The following is a 15,000-nucleotide window of genomic DNA, read 5'->3' as shown; positions in this document are numbered from 1 at the left end:
GTTAAGTATACTTATCTTCTTCATCGATATGAAAATCATTCAAGTCTTACGAAAGGTAAATGAGTAAAATAAATAAAAAACAGAAGTGGCGAGAGAGAGAGAGAGAGAGAGGGGGGGGGGAGAGAAAAGGAGAGAGAAAGAGAATGTCCGTGCCTCAACAATGAATTTCCCCAACGTGCTCGGCCTTTACACTGACCTATATATCAGACATAACAGAACTCAAATGGTGTACGGTAAATCTACACAATTTTAATATAATAAAAATATGTTTATAAATATATATATATATATATATATATATATATATATATATATATTTAAATTGTCAATTTAATTTATTGTGCATGTACAATATTGTCTACTTGCATATGTGATTCTTAAAAGATATGTTGTATTTTATGTATGCTATGTCAATGCTCAGTAAAAACAGACATAAAGAGGGTGGGGAGAAGAGAGAATTATATATATATATATACATATATATATATATGTATACATATATATATATATACATGTATTGAAGTATTTTATGAGAAAGATTGCATAAGATCGTAAATTTATATTCCATGGAATTTCTTTAATGTTTTCTATGATCAAAGAAATACATTACTTCGAAGAAATCCTTTTTTGCACACAACACATTTAAATGTGTTTGTATTAATGTATTTAACTGAAAAAAAAAAAGAAAAAAAAAATCCAATGGATTATAATCTATATTTATAATGATTATATGACATAAGTGATTGACCGAACAGTTCTAATTAATATATTAAAAAAATGTTTATAAACATTTTATAAGATTAAATAGATTATTCATATAAAGTAGAATATCTATTTAGAATAAATATATATATATATATATATATATATAAATCATTGGAATGTATATGAATTATGCAAATATTAAAGTTATAGTAATGTATAGTAATATATAATATTAATAAACAATATATAATATCAATAAGAATTTAAATTCGATAATTAAATTCTATCACATCGATGAAAATTTGTCTTTACATTGAGATTTTAGAAAAATAATAATTTTATATAATATTATATTGTGTTAATGTTAAAAAAAAAAAAAAAAAAAAAAAAAAAAAAAAAGAACAATAATATATAACACAATACCATTTACAAGTTTGTCTTACAAATTTGTCTTTGTAACGAATATATATATATTATTAAATAGAGATAGAGAGAGAGAGAGAGAGAGAGAGAGAGAGAGAGGAGAGAGTGAGAGAGAGAAGGCAGCTATTCAAAATCCAATTAAATAACTTATAAAAATGCGAGAGTTGTGTTTTATAGTAAGTGAAGAAGGCAACGTTCACCATGGATTTGTCATCGAATAATCAGTTCGAAAGAATGTTGACGCTTTCTCGTCGTCGTTCCCGTCGTTTTCGTTCACCACGTATGTATGTACATATACACATATATATATATATATATATATATATGTATGTGTATATATGTATATTTCGATATAATAATAGAAAATTTTTACGATGGAATATCCTAACGTTTTTTTTTTCTCTTTTTTTTTTTTTTTCTTTTAATTTCGTTAATAAATTATAACGTAGAAACGATTGAGTATTAGAATTTAAATGAGTATTAGAAAATAATTATATTCAAGACATACGAAGTATCCTGGGAATCAAATTGATATATTCCAATAAATATATACGATTTAGAATTGATATTAGGAGGAATAAGTTTTTAATTGAGAACAAGATGTCTCCTTTATGTAGATATATAAATTTTATATCGTTTCTTTTTTTCTTTTTTTATATATTATATTCAATTTCTATTAAGATATTCGATATATTTCTATTGTATTAAAAATCAAGCGTGAGAATGAGAGAGGGAGAGAGAAAGTGAGAGAGAGAGAGAGAGAGAGAGAGAGAGTAATTATATTTAAAAAAAATTAAGATCATTTGCTCGATCAACGCGATTTAGATATAAACGTGAAGAAAATGATTGATATTAGACGACGATGAATGTTATCCGAAGATTATCTTTCGTGCTTTTCTTGTTTCTTTCTTTTTTTTTTTTTTTTTTTTTTTTTTTTTCTTTCTTTTAGAATTTAAAGAGTTACACTTCCAAGAAGATCGCATCTTCTCCACTTGGGTTTTCTTCTTCTTCTTCTTCTTTTTTTTTTCTTTTTTTGTTCTTTTTCTTTTTTACATTTCCCTTTTTTTCGTCTTCTATCTTTTCTAAAGTCATGTTAATTAAGGGAACGATTCAATCGCTTAATTTTCCATCTAATCACGGTTAACAAGCACGTTTTCAATTTAACGAGGTAGCCAAGGCGGAAGTAGCGTGCCTGTGCATGGCGATCCATAGATGCAGATGCGACTTGTGGCTGCGAAAGTGGTTACACTTGGGAGTTTCTACGTAATGGTCTATGAGCGAGTGCAACGTCTATCAAAATGTTCCGTTTCGCTTCGTCTCTCCTTCTTTCTCTCTCTCTCTCTCTCTCTTAGATTTTTATTTTCTTTCTTTCTTTACCTTTTTCCTTTATATATATATATATATATATATATCCCTCTCACTAATCTATCTAACTATCTATATATTTATTTATCCATCTTTATATTAAACTTTGATCTTACGTATCTTTTAAATATCTATAATAATATTCAATTGATACAATAGATATTATAATATCTAAGTAATATATACGAAATAATGAAAAAGTATAATAAAGGCAAATTTATTATAATTAGTGCTTATAAGGATTAGAATTAATTACGATCTTCCGTATCTTTTAATCATCCCCTTATGGGAATCAATTGTAAATCCAAACTGACGTATTATATAGTACGATTATATTAGAACGATGTAAAAAGAAAGAAAAAAAAAATAAAAGATGATTTGTTTCTTTTTTTTTTTTTCTTTGCTTTTTTCCTTTTTTTTTCTTTTTTTTTTTTTTTAATTACAATCTACTATACGGAATATTTTATTAGAAATTATTATTATTGTTATTATCATTGTCATTATACTTCGTTACTCAAATAAAATCGATCGAAATAATTCAATTTTAATGGATAAGAACAAAGGAATAAAATCTTTTATGCAAATTCATTATATTCATTAATTTGTCAATAATCGATTTATTGTATTAAAACGTTCAATTGTCAAAAAATGAAAATTCTTTTACTTTCAATTGTAAATCTTTTTTTTTTCTTTTTCGTTTTTTTTTTAATATTTCACGTGGGTTAGCGTGAATTTTTCCAATTATTTCAATTCACTCTTCGATTATAATATTTTTCTTTTTTTATTAAGTAAGTGTTAGTATATGTGTACGTAACCTCCCCCAACACACACACACACACACGACCTTCCGATTCGATATGACCTTGACCCTTTCGTCACGCTTTCACGATATCTCACGATTCTTCGACGTTTCTCAAAGCCGAAGAAACTCTAACGTTACCATCTTCATGACGTTCGATGGATTTCTTTTCTTTCGTAAAGATCATCAAAAGGATGATCATTGAAGATTCAAACTGATGACTCTAAAGAAATAATATTGGACGTACCGTATCGTTGTGAAAGGTATATATCGCGTGCACGTTTTCTTCGGGACTATCATTACGAACTTTTCAGGGTATACGTTGTAATTTGTATTTACGTTTGTGTGTGTGGGTGGGTGTGTGTGTGTGTGTGTATGTTTGTGCATTCATCCATGTAAGTATAATACGTATATATATATATATATGTACATACATGATTCACGTACGATTAAAGAGGGAAACTACTACATTTTCTTACGGAAGTACACACGATCGATTCTCAATCGATAGTTGCATAAGATACAATTAATCTCTAAGACATATTTATTATTCATTTATTTCATCGATTGGCATTATTAATTCGTCTTATTTTACAAGTAAAAAAAGAATAAAAAAAAAAAAAAAAAAAAAAAAAAAAAAAGAAAGAAATAGAAAAAAGAAAGAGCAAGAAAGCAAGAAAGAAAAAGACAATAGATAAGAAAGGAGAAGAGAAAAATGTTACGTCGGAAGGATCCTAAAGGAAACGAAAGTTAAGAAAGAAAATATACGACGGTTGCATAAAATATTATATATAATTACTCGTTTATTTATTTAAAAAAAAAAAAAAAAAAAAGAAAAAAAAAACAAATCCGTTATTATCTCAAGAAAATAAATAATTAATAAATTTTCAAAAGTTATATAAGATACGAATAACTTCTATAAATATGTGCATATTTATATATAATTAATAAATTTATTGAAAAAACGTATTTCATTTACTTTATCCTATAGAAAAAAAAAAAAAAGTACAACGAAGAACGTTCCTTTAGATAAATCTCTTGAAATATTTGTAATTCTTACGTCAATGCGTTAAGCCGAAAAAAAAGAAAATATATATATATATATATTATATATATTATATATAATTAATGACAATTATCATTAATTATTTATAGATATTTAAGTATTTATTCCTATTTTTTTTTTTTTTTTCTATAAATATACATAATAACTCTCGCATATAATTAAAGGATAAACAATATCATGTTTATCAATCTTTAAGAATATTAATATTTCGATGTGTTTGAATGTTCTTGCAAAGAAAAATATTAAAAACAGAAAACAAAGCGAAAAAAGAAACGAAACGAAAAGAAAAAAAAAAAAAAAAAAGAAAAGAGTAGAAGGAGAAAAAAGAGCGAACGAACGAAAAAAAAAAAAAAAGAAAAAAAACGAAGAAAAAAGAACGAAATAAACAAATAAATTGTTATTTTCGCGACGGTATGTTGTATTTTATTTTTCATTATTGTTCTTCTCTTTCATTTTTTCCCTCTTCTTTTATTCCCTTCTTTCTTATTTATTTTTATTTGACTTCAAGAACAAACGATGAAAGAGAAGAAAGGAAGGAAACGATTTGCAGTTAACGAGTCAGTTTGCGAGTCGTCTCGCGTGCTGCTCGCCGATATAAAAGCGCTTCCTAGTTCGTGAGTACTCGGAAATATTGTAGATATTTCTCCTCGATAATACCTTCGATTCGAATCGTTTGATTTTGTACATACCAATTCAATATATATATATGTGTGTGTGTGTGTGTGTGTGTGTGTGTGTGTGTGTCTCCTTGACAGATCCATACATACATATCAAACGATACCGCCATTTTTTCTATTGAAAAGAAAACATCGATCTTTCTAATTTCTCTCTCTCTCTCTCTTTTCTTATGAAATTGAAAAAAAAAAATAAAAAAAAAAAGTAAATAAAATTATATATATATATATATATATATATATATATATATATATATATATATTAAATTAAATATATCAACTTGGTAATGTAGTATATAATGTTTCACATATATACGTATGTAAGCATTCATATATATATATATATATATTTTATTAAATTCATTTAGATATTGATAAAAAAACCTGTAAGCACTTTTAAAAGTCATTCGATAAATGTAAAAGCGTTTATATACGCCTACGTAGATTCGAGTTGCTTGTCCATGGAGAAAGTTTGCGTACTAGCCTATAACGTTACATACACATATGTATGCACACGCACAGATACACATACACACACACATATATTACGTATCTCTCTATACGCATACATCCACATATATATATATATATATATATATATACATATATATATATTTAATGTAGACGTTCCCAAAAGCTTTGTCGGTATCATTTTCGAGAGAGATAATATATTTTTATGCAATTAAATTAATTGAATTAAATCGACACGTAATATCGTATTTTTAGATGTTTTCTTTTTTGTTCCAATTTTTTCTTTTCTCTTCTTTCTTATTTTTCTTTCTTTCTTTCTTTCTTTCTTTCTTTCTTTCTTTATTTATTTATTTATTTATTGATTTTCTTTTTTCTCATCTCTTTAACGCTATATTTCATTTGTTAGAAAAGACGAATTAAGCGTGAATACGACGTGAACGCAATCCCATACGAGATTCGATTGGAAATCTATGTTGCGTGTGAAACGTGACGTGGGTGATCAAAAAAGAACAAAATAAGGGGAAAGAGAAAAAGAAAATAAAAAACAAAGAAATACAAAAAAAAAAAAAAAAAGTAGAAAAAAAGGAAAGAAAGAAAGAAAAAAACAAAAAAGAAGAAAAAAGGAAATAATTGACAAAGAGAAAAAGAAAACACGAGAATACGATGTTATATTGTATGGTAATAAACGTCATCGATAGTGTTACATTTATTACATGTAGGTTTCCAAGGATCGATTACCTCATTGATTATCAACATCACTTTAACGCGTCGATATACTTTAATATTAATGGAACGACGATTAAAGGAAATATAAAGAAATATGAAATAAAAAAAAAAAAAAAAAAAAAAAAGAAAAAAACAATATGAATATGAATATATAAATATGAATGTGAAAATGAAAATGTGTTAATTCGAACAATAGTTGGACTCACATTTTCGAAAACGTTCCTTCATATCACTGCTGTCCTGTTTTTTCTTTTTGTTATATTTTATTTTCTCTCTCTCTCTCTCTCTCTCTCTCTCTCTCTTTCTTTCTTTCTTTTTTTTTCTTTTTCTTTTTCTTTTTCTTTCTTATCGATCCATCGTAAATTTTCTTCGTAACATATACATATACATATACATATTTTTCTTTTCTTTTTTTTTCTTTTTTGTTTTCTGTTTCTTTAATTCAATAAACTTCTTCGATCACTTCGGTAAAATCGTTAATTACTTTTTTAAAGGATTTAATTCACGTCATTAATAATTTTATCGACATAACGATCCGAAAAGAATTGAATTTTCTTCCTTCTTTCGTTCGTTATCTCTTTATTTATTTATTTATTTATTTATTTATTTATTTGTTTATTTATTTTCTCTCTCTTTCTCTCTCTCTCTCTCTCTCTCTCTCTCTCTCTTCCTCTTTTATTAATTCGGTCGCTCTCAAATTGTACGATTAAATTTCGTTTTTCATTCGAGAGGCACCGATCCGAGGCGAAAGAAAACGTGGCCGGGATTGAGAACGTAAAAGAGAGACGAAACGTTTTGCACGGTGAGAGGCCGATACTCGACTGCTCGTCGAATGTACAGCGGATTCCACTTGCACCGGAATATTTTGCCCACCACTGTTGTTAATACACAGTGTGGTAGATAGAGATAGGTAGATAGGTAGGTAGGTAGGTAGGTAGGTAGGTAGGTAAGTAAGTAGACAGTTAGAAATAGATAGTACATCTAATCTCATCATATAGTAGTTCATCAGTATAGTAGTTCGAATTTAACGTGAAATTCTATAATATCATTATCGATTATCGTAAACAATTTGTTTTAACGTGAAACAAAATCATTCAAATTCTTTCATAGAAAATTGTTTAAATAAATATATCATTTATTTATTCGTACATTATCAATTTATTTAAAGAAATGACGCAAATCTAACGTTAATTTCATTGATAAACATTTTTACACGTAAGAACGATGATCTTTCTTTCTTTTTGTAATTTAAACAACAACGAAAAAAGAAAAAAAAAAAGAAAAAAAAGAAAAATGTCCCCTCGAAATAATTTAAATTCATTTATTTATCATATTCGTTCATTATCACGATACAATATTGACTCGTAAATCGTTCGTATTTATACACTTGATTCATTAATAATATGAAAAGCTTGAAATTTCGTTTGTATTGATTCATTAATATTATATATCTATTTTGTTTACTATTTGTCTATTAAATCGATACAAGACATGAAGATCTGTTGTAAACTATTTACCTTGATACGTATATACGTATCTATGTAAATGTTCTAATAAGAAAAACTTGATCATGCGTTAAAATATTTATCTATTCATTCAACTCGAATAATTGTCTATTCATTTACTATTTCTTAATTTAATTAAATAAAAGGGATATTCAATTGATTTATATACCAGCTTAGAATAGTTCTTTCTTTCTCTTCTTTATTTATTTCTTTTTTTTTCCCTTTTTTTTCCTCCTTTCTTTTTTTTTTTTTTTTTTCTTTTTCTAATCAAGTTCATCGATCACTAACGATAAATTCGTACCTATGTATCAAGAAATTAAACTACGTAATATTTGCATGATGTCAGTAATAAGTTTGACAAAGAGATAAAGTAAAGAAAATAAAATTCATTTGACATAGACATTTTTCTTTTTATTTTTCATTATCGTAAATGATAATATAATGATTACGATTATTGTATGAACGAACAAACCAAAAAAAAAAAAAAAAAAAAAAAAAAAAAAAAATGATATTGGAAATTTTTAATTTAAGGAAAAAAATATAGAAAATGTTACCAATCGTTACATATCTCGTTATCGTGATTATATAATGTAATAGAATTAGAAAGTAAAACAGAATGATATTTGTCTTTCGATTAGGATCATTTAGAACAATAATAATTCATAATAGAAACATTCCATTGATCTTATAACATTTTATATATTCAAAATGATTATGTTTTATGATTAATAAAATTATAAAGTAAAATATTTATTTCGATTAATATCATTTGTATGAAATAATTCGAATATCCTTCGAAGATCTCAATGATTTCTTATTATTTTTTTTTTTTTCTTTCTTTCTTTCTTTCTTTCATTCATCGAAAAAAAAATATTTACGATATTTATCGAGTACGATTATTATCGTTAAAGAGAAATGAATTTTATGAGAGAATCTTTTTATTATTATTATTATTATTATTATTATTATTATTATTATTATTATTATTTAAAATCAAATTTATCTATTACCTAGCGAAAAGTTTTTCTTGAATTAAAAATTAATAAATTTCTCTTCCTTTAATTTTTTTAGATAACTTAGATAAATAGATAGATAGAGAAAGAGAGAGAGAGAAAGAGAGAGAGAGATAGAGAGAGAGAGAGAGAAAATAAAAAGAATAAAGAGAGTTATAATCACAAATGATTGGATTAATAGTCTTCGATTTACCGGTCACGCATGAAAGTAAGTGCCAAGGTGAAAGATGCATGTATGCATAATGACAGTGAAAGGATTAGATTCATTCGTGTATTAAAGTTGGTACCACTGATCATTCAGCGAAACTAACTCTATTACATGCGTTCAATAAAAGATTTATATATGTGTATGCGTGTGTGTGTATTAATATGTATGTAGGTATATACATATGTATATATAGAGAGAAAAGAGGATGAGGAAGAAAAATAAGAAGAAGGAAAAAAGGAAGAAGGAAGAAGAAGAAGAAAAAGAAGGATGAGATGATAACATAAGGAAACTTGATGAGAGTACTTTGACGATTTGTATAAATCGTCGAGCAATAAATTAAACTTGGCGAAAATATATCCTAGTCGATTGAAGCATGAGTTTAGATTAATCGTACAATCTATTTGTCATCTTTCTTCTTATTATTATTATTATTATTTTTTTTTTTTCCTTTCTTCCAATTTTTTTCTTCGTTATTGTTATCGTTGTCGTTGATAATGATGGCAGAGTTATTTATTGTCATGATTGTTGTAACAATTCAGTATGATAATCTTGAAGATGTTCAGGTTGATACAACGTTGGTATTAGTATTGCCACAATTTTCTACTGTTAAGATCTTTGGCTTGTTCGCTATCAGTGTATTTGTCTCATCTGGACAGACCGTGATTCTAATGAAAAAAAGATAATTATTACGATGATATATATATATATATATATATATATATATATATATATATATATATATATATAGTACTTAATTATAAATTAATTACTATTTTTATGTGCGTTTATAGCATTAACAAATATTACAATAAATCTTATATAATTAATTTTATATAAAATAATTGAGTAAATAGAATAACTTAGGATAGTTTGTTTTTCTTTTTCTTTCCTACTTTTTTCCTCAACGTTTAATTTAATAATATAACCTTATTAAAAATTATTATTGAAAAGAAAAAAGTTAAGATTGAAAATAAACTTTAAAATAAATCAATATGAAATATTATTGTTTAGTAATAATAGAAATGATGATATGTCGTTTGAATAGATTTAAAAAATTGTATGAACAAAGTAAAATATCGATAGGATCTATAGGATCGTTAGGATTGATTATTACAAAAAAAAAAAAAAAAAAAAAGAAAGAAAAAGAAAAAAAAAGAAAATTATCAAGTAGTACATACCCATGATTAAATTCAAGATTATCGACTGTCAATGAATCGATATAAGCACGTGGTGTATGAAGAAATCTCCATGTTAAAGGATTGAACATAGAAGTCTGATATTCCCAAGTGATTTCAACAGATTCTGGTTTACCTATTACATCGCCAGGTAATACAATTTTGTGTACACTACCAGGCTCATAATATTTCGAATTAGGACTGAGTTTCATCTTCTCTGTTTGTTTTCCATTAGCACTGATAACTCTAATGAAAAACATGCCCACTTCCCCGCCATAACTTAAACTCTCGTTCGTTTTCGAAATATTTATTGTTACGCGATAATGCGCCTCTGAAAAATATTAGGAAAATATCCATTACTCATAACGAGAGATCCGTGATAGTTCATTAATTAATTAACAGATACATTTCGTGCAATTAAGAAACGTTACCTAAGAATGATTGTCGAGAATTATTTCTTTTTTCGTTTCTTTTTTTTACATTTTAAACTTTTTTTTACATTATTTCGTAAGATCGTACATCAAGTTAAAATCGAAAAATTAGCCTGAAAAATTTCGAAAGGCTAATCGATATAAAAAAAAAAAAAAAAAAATTAAAAAAAGAATAAGAAAAAAAAGGAACGAAGTCACTTAAGAACTTTTGCCACATCCTGTATCATAGAAAGAGAGAAAGAGAAAGAGAGAGAATTGATATAATAAATCTCGATATAATAAAGGATTTTAAAATATTCTGTTAAATATTTTAATCTCAAATAAGCGACATTTTAGAGAAAACACATTGGCCTTTTTTTTTTTCAATCGAAAATTTCAAAATAATTAGTAGGTTATACGTGTGATAGAAATTACTAACTACAAAATGGTTTGTCCGAGCCTGTCATTAAGAAAACAGAAGCATGATAATTCCCAGGTTGTGAGTCCAGACCAAATCTAGGACAATATTGATCGACGCAATCGAAGCAACTACCCTCTTGAAATTTATCCCAAGACGTACAGGGAACCGCTATGAATGGACAATTGGTGTTGATACTCTCGATGAAATATTCGTAACTTCGAATATGATTGCATCCTAAGAACCTCTTGATACCTTAGAAGAAATAAAAAAAAAAAAAAAAAACAACATTAATAATTACTATTTATTATAATTTATAGGAAAAAAGAAAAGAAGAAAAAAAGGAACACAAAAGAAGAGAAATAACAATAACGTATTAGATAAAAGAAATTAAATCGAACAAATTTTAAATTAAATAAATTTAATTATTTTCTGTTTTCCAAAAAAAAGAATGCAAAAAGACATTGCAAAAAAAAAAAGAATTTTTCAAAATTTCTTAAACATCTTGTACAAATAAAAGAAAGAGAAATCGTGCGCGCGCGAGAGAGAGATAAAAAATAAATAAATTACAAATATATAACGACAAATATAAAAGATATTGTACATTCAATATATTCTTTTTGTAACAACCTGAAATTTTCTTTACTCTCTCTTTCCTCTTTTTTTTTTTTCTTTTTTCCTTTAAAAAAAAGTAAGAATATCACGAGAATTATTAAAAAGAATATTATGTGACACCATGTATATGGATATTAATCAATTGAGAAATATGACTAACCACGAAAGAAACTACCACGTTCCAAGGTGATCGAATTGAGTACACCCTCGTTGCAACCAGGCTGATTGCGACCACCATTTGGATAGAAATCTATATGGCCAACAGGTTGAGTAATACCAAGGCCACCGCTGATAAATGGATTACAATCGGTGTGAATTGCTGTCACGAACATTGCGTCGGTTGGATCGAGTCGTACCATAGGCGAGGTATTGCTGAAGTGTGGCTCTGCTGGATCGAGACCTTAATAGCAAAGTAAGACGAACAATAATTATTAGCAACGTATACATATATATGTATGTATGTGTCATTATGAATTTGGATATGTGTAAGTATAAAAGTACGCGGGATTATTTGCGTTAATGGAATGTAAAAAAAAAAAAAAAAAAACAAAATAGAAAAAAAAGAAAGAAAAAAAAAGTGAAAAGAATAGAAAAAGTAAAAAAAAAAAGGAAAGAAACTCGACAAGTTCGCCATTTAAAAAAGTTCTTTTGTTCTTCCGTTTGGTTAATAATCGTGTTGTTTATTATAATAAAAATAACAATAATTTGCATTTTATATAAACGATCTAAGATAATTAATTATTAATTGGAATTTTTGTTTTTCTCTTTTTCTTTCTTTTTCTCTTTCTCTGTCTGTCTCTCTCTCTCTCTCTCTCTCTCTCTCTCTCTCTCTCTCTCTCTCTCTCTCTCTCTCTATCTCTCTCTTTTTTTTCCAACTTTCTCTCAGAAAACATTATCTTAGGTTTGCGCTTTGATTTATGAACAAAATGTCGTTAGTATTATTGCAATTTTTTGCTCTTTTTCTTTTTCTTTTTTCTTTTTTCTTTCTTCTTCCTTTCTTTTTTTTTTCTTTGTCGACTAAGAGAATATATTTAAGTAAGAGTTACAGGATAGTTTTGTGCGCGTGTTTCGTCGTAACATCGTCATATATGGACTAACGAAATGCTTTATTACATCTGACATTACGTAAAGAAGGAAGTGTGATCTTTTTCGTGTACGTGTAAAATTAATTTCGCACATGCTTTACATGCTTTGTTAACGAAAGATAGACGATTTTTTTCTTTTTTATAATAACAGGATAGGAAAAAGAAAGAAAGCATAATGAAACGTACACACACACACACACACACACATATATATATATATATATATATACTTTTTGTTATAAACGAACCATACGATCATTAAAACAATTAAAATATATTTTATATTCATTTTTATATTTATCCATTTAGAAGTAAATAAATATATTTGTTTATCAATTAATTATAACAATAAACAATTTAATATTTCCATTTTTCTTTTTTGTCTTTTTGCAATTCATCGATATTAAGGAAAAAAAAAAAAAGAGAAATAAAAGAAGTGACGAATTAACAAGAAAAAAAAAAAAAATAAAAAAATAAAAAAGAAGAAAATAAAATGGAATAATTGTTAAAAGAGGGAAAGAAAAAAAAGAAAAAAAAAAACAAAAAAGAAAAGAAAAAAGAAGAAAAAATAAAAGATAAAAGATAGATCAATGGTCCCTTCGTTCAGGATAGAAGAATTCGTAAAGGGACACGATAACTTCAAGCACGTCCTACTATCCTGATATTTCCCAATGGGATCGATAGCTTACGTAATAATAATAAAGCTGGATAATTTTTTCTTTGTTACCGATGTATGTCCATAATATCGATCGATCTGTTTTGTTGTTACCGCAAAGGGAAAAAAAAAAGGAAGGAAAAAAAGAAAAATAAAGATTGAAGATTCCATTTACTTTCTTTTTTCTTTGAAATAAATATATATATATATATATATATATATTTATATATATATATATAGTTTCTCTATTCGGAGAACAAAAAGCATGCATAACCTCTTTACGACTTTAGATTTGTATGTGCATAATTTTTTTTTGTGCGATTACGCAAATGAAAGATATTTTTCTTTTGCCATCCTTTTTTCTTATATGTGTGTGTATGTGTATATATATATATATATATATATATATATATATATATATATTTATATATATATATATAAATATGTAAACGCATGTATAATACTTTTAGAACATACGTACATACGTACGTAAATTCCAAAGAGTGAGATAGAGATTGAGATATAGAGAGAGAGAGAGAGAGAGAGAGAGAGAAAGAAAGAAATCGTTAAATGTTTTTAACTTTTATTTATCTTCGTATTCACATAGGATTTTAAACGATTTCTTTGGAATAACTCGAATGACCTTTTGACTCGAGAAAGAAAGAGAGAGAGAGAGAGAGAGAGAGAGAGAAAGAGAGAGACAGAGTGATTAGCTTTCTATCGTTTATTATATGTTCTAAAAATGAATGGAAGAAGACGATAGATATGAATATAAAAAGGGAGAAAGAGAGAAAAGAAAGAAAAGAGAGCGGACAGAAGAAAACGTCAGTGAGAGAGGTAAAAGCAGGTCGTTCGAAGGTTTTCTTCCTTCATAGCTGTTACCCTGATCGGTTGGGATTCGATCGGCCATCTTCGTATGTCTCCGGAGTGTCGACAGTACCACGTGTCTGCGAAGAGATGAAGGATAGGAGTTCGGGATTGTTCGGGTTACGCACGAATGAATGAACGAACGAACGAACGTACGAACGAAAGAACGAAGTACGATGATCGTGAGCGTAGTAACGACGAAGTCGTTGACTTTGAAAAAAGGGGAAGGGGAGAAGAAATCCGCGTCAAATATGACGAGAAATAACGAAAGTAGAGGATAAATAGAAATATTACTTTTTTCTTTTTTCTTTTTTATTATTTTCTTTTTTCGTTTTCTTCTTCCCTTTTCTCTCTTTTCCTTTTTGCGGTCAAATTCAAATTTCCCGCTTTTTTTTTCTAACCTGTAATCCTTCCCAAAATGTGACGATAACGTAGCCTTAATGTATAACCAATGTAACCAGCTGTATGCGCTCCAAGACTGTGTCCAATAATGTGCATCTTCGTTGGTAAAATTTTACCTATATTTATTAATTGCGCCGCCAATCGAGCTGTCATTGCACCGACCAATCTCGTATTGGCTACTGCTTGTGTATATGGCGGACCTGCTCCACCTATCCAATTTACGATTAAAATGTTGCAATCTTCTCGCAATAATAATTCATTCAGTGTTCTCTAAAAGATTATTCGATTATAATTATTAATTAATTCAAATTAATTAAGAAAGATGAAAAGAAAGAAAAAATTTTCGAAAGTAGAAAATTATTTTATCGACACGATCGTGACTTCTCTCTTTTTCTTGTTTTTCTTTTTTTTTTCTTTT

General features: G+C 27.0%; 2 protein-coding genes across 4 annotated transcripts in view; both read right to left on the bottom strand.

Annotated features, from left to right (window-relative positions):
• The window catches only part of LOC124953656 (pancreatic triacylglycerol lipase-like), an 18,637-nt gene extending 10,174 nt beyond the window's left edge, over positions 1–8,463 (bottom strand). The window contains exon 1 of the mRNA XM_047505360.1: positions 6,436–8,463. Coding sequence (XP_047361316.1) covers positions 6,436–6,437 — 2 coding nt within the window. The 5' untranslated portion in view covers positions 6,438–8,463. The remainder of the gene's footprint in view (positions 1–6,435) is intronic.
• A 339-nt stretch (positions 8,464–8,802) lies between these two features.
• The window catches only part of LOC124953714 (pancreatic lipase-related protein 2-like), a 9,008-nt gene continuing 2,810 nt past the window's right edge, over positions 8,803–15,000 (bottom strand). For all 3 annotated transcript variants that reach the window (XM_047505520.1, XM_047505521.1, XM_047505522.1), the window contains 5 exons: positions 14,582–14,852; positions 11,734–11,973; positions 10,980–11,213; positions 10,134–10,461; positions 8,803–9,620 (listed from right to left, as the gene is read on the bottom strand). In XM_047505520.1, the coding sequence (XP_047361476.1) occupies positions 9,515–9,620; positions 10,134–10,461; positions 10,980–11,213; positions 11,734–11,973; positions 14,582–14,852 (1,179 nt within the window). In that variant the 3' untranslated portion in view covers positions 8,803–9,514. The remainder of the gene's footprint in view (positions 9,621–10,133; positions 10,462–10,979; positions 11,214–11,733; positions 11,974–14,581; positions 14,853–15,000) is intronic.

This window comes from Vespa velutina, chromosome 13, assembly GCF_912470025.1.
Source record: "Vespa velutina chromosome 13, iVesVel2.1, whole genome shotgun sequence".
Taxonomy (NCBI): Eukaryota; Metazoa; Arthropoda; class Insecta; order Hymenoptera; family Vespidae; genus Vespa; species Vespa velutina.
This window is presented reverse-complemented; position numbering and strand designations above follow the sequence as displayed.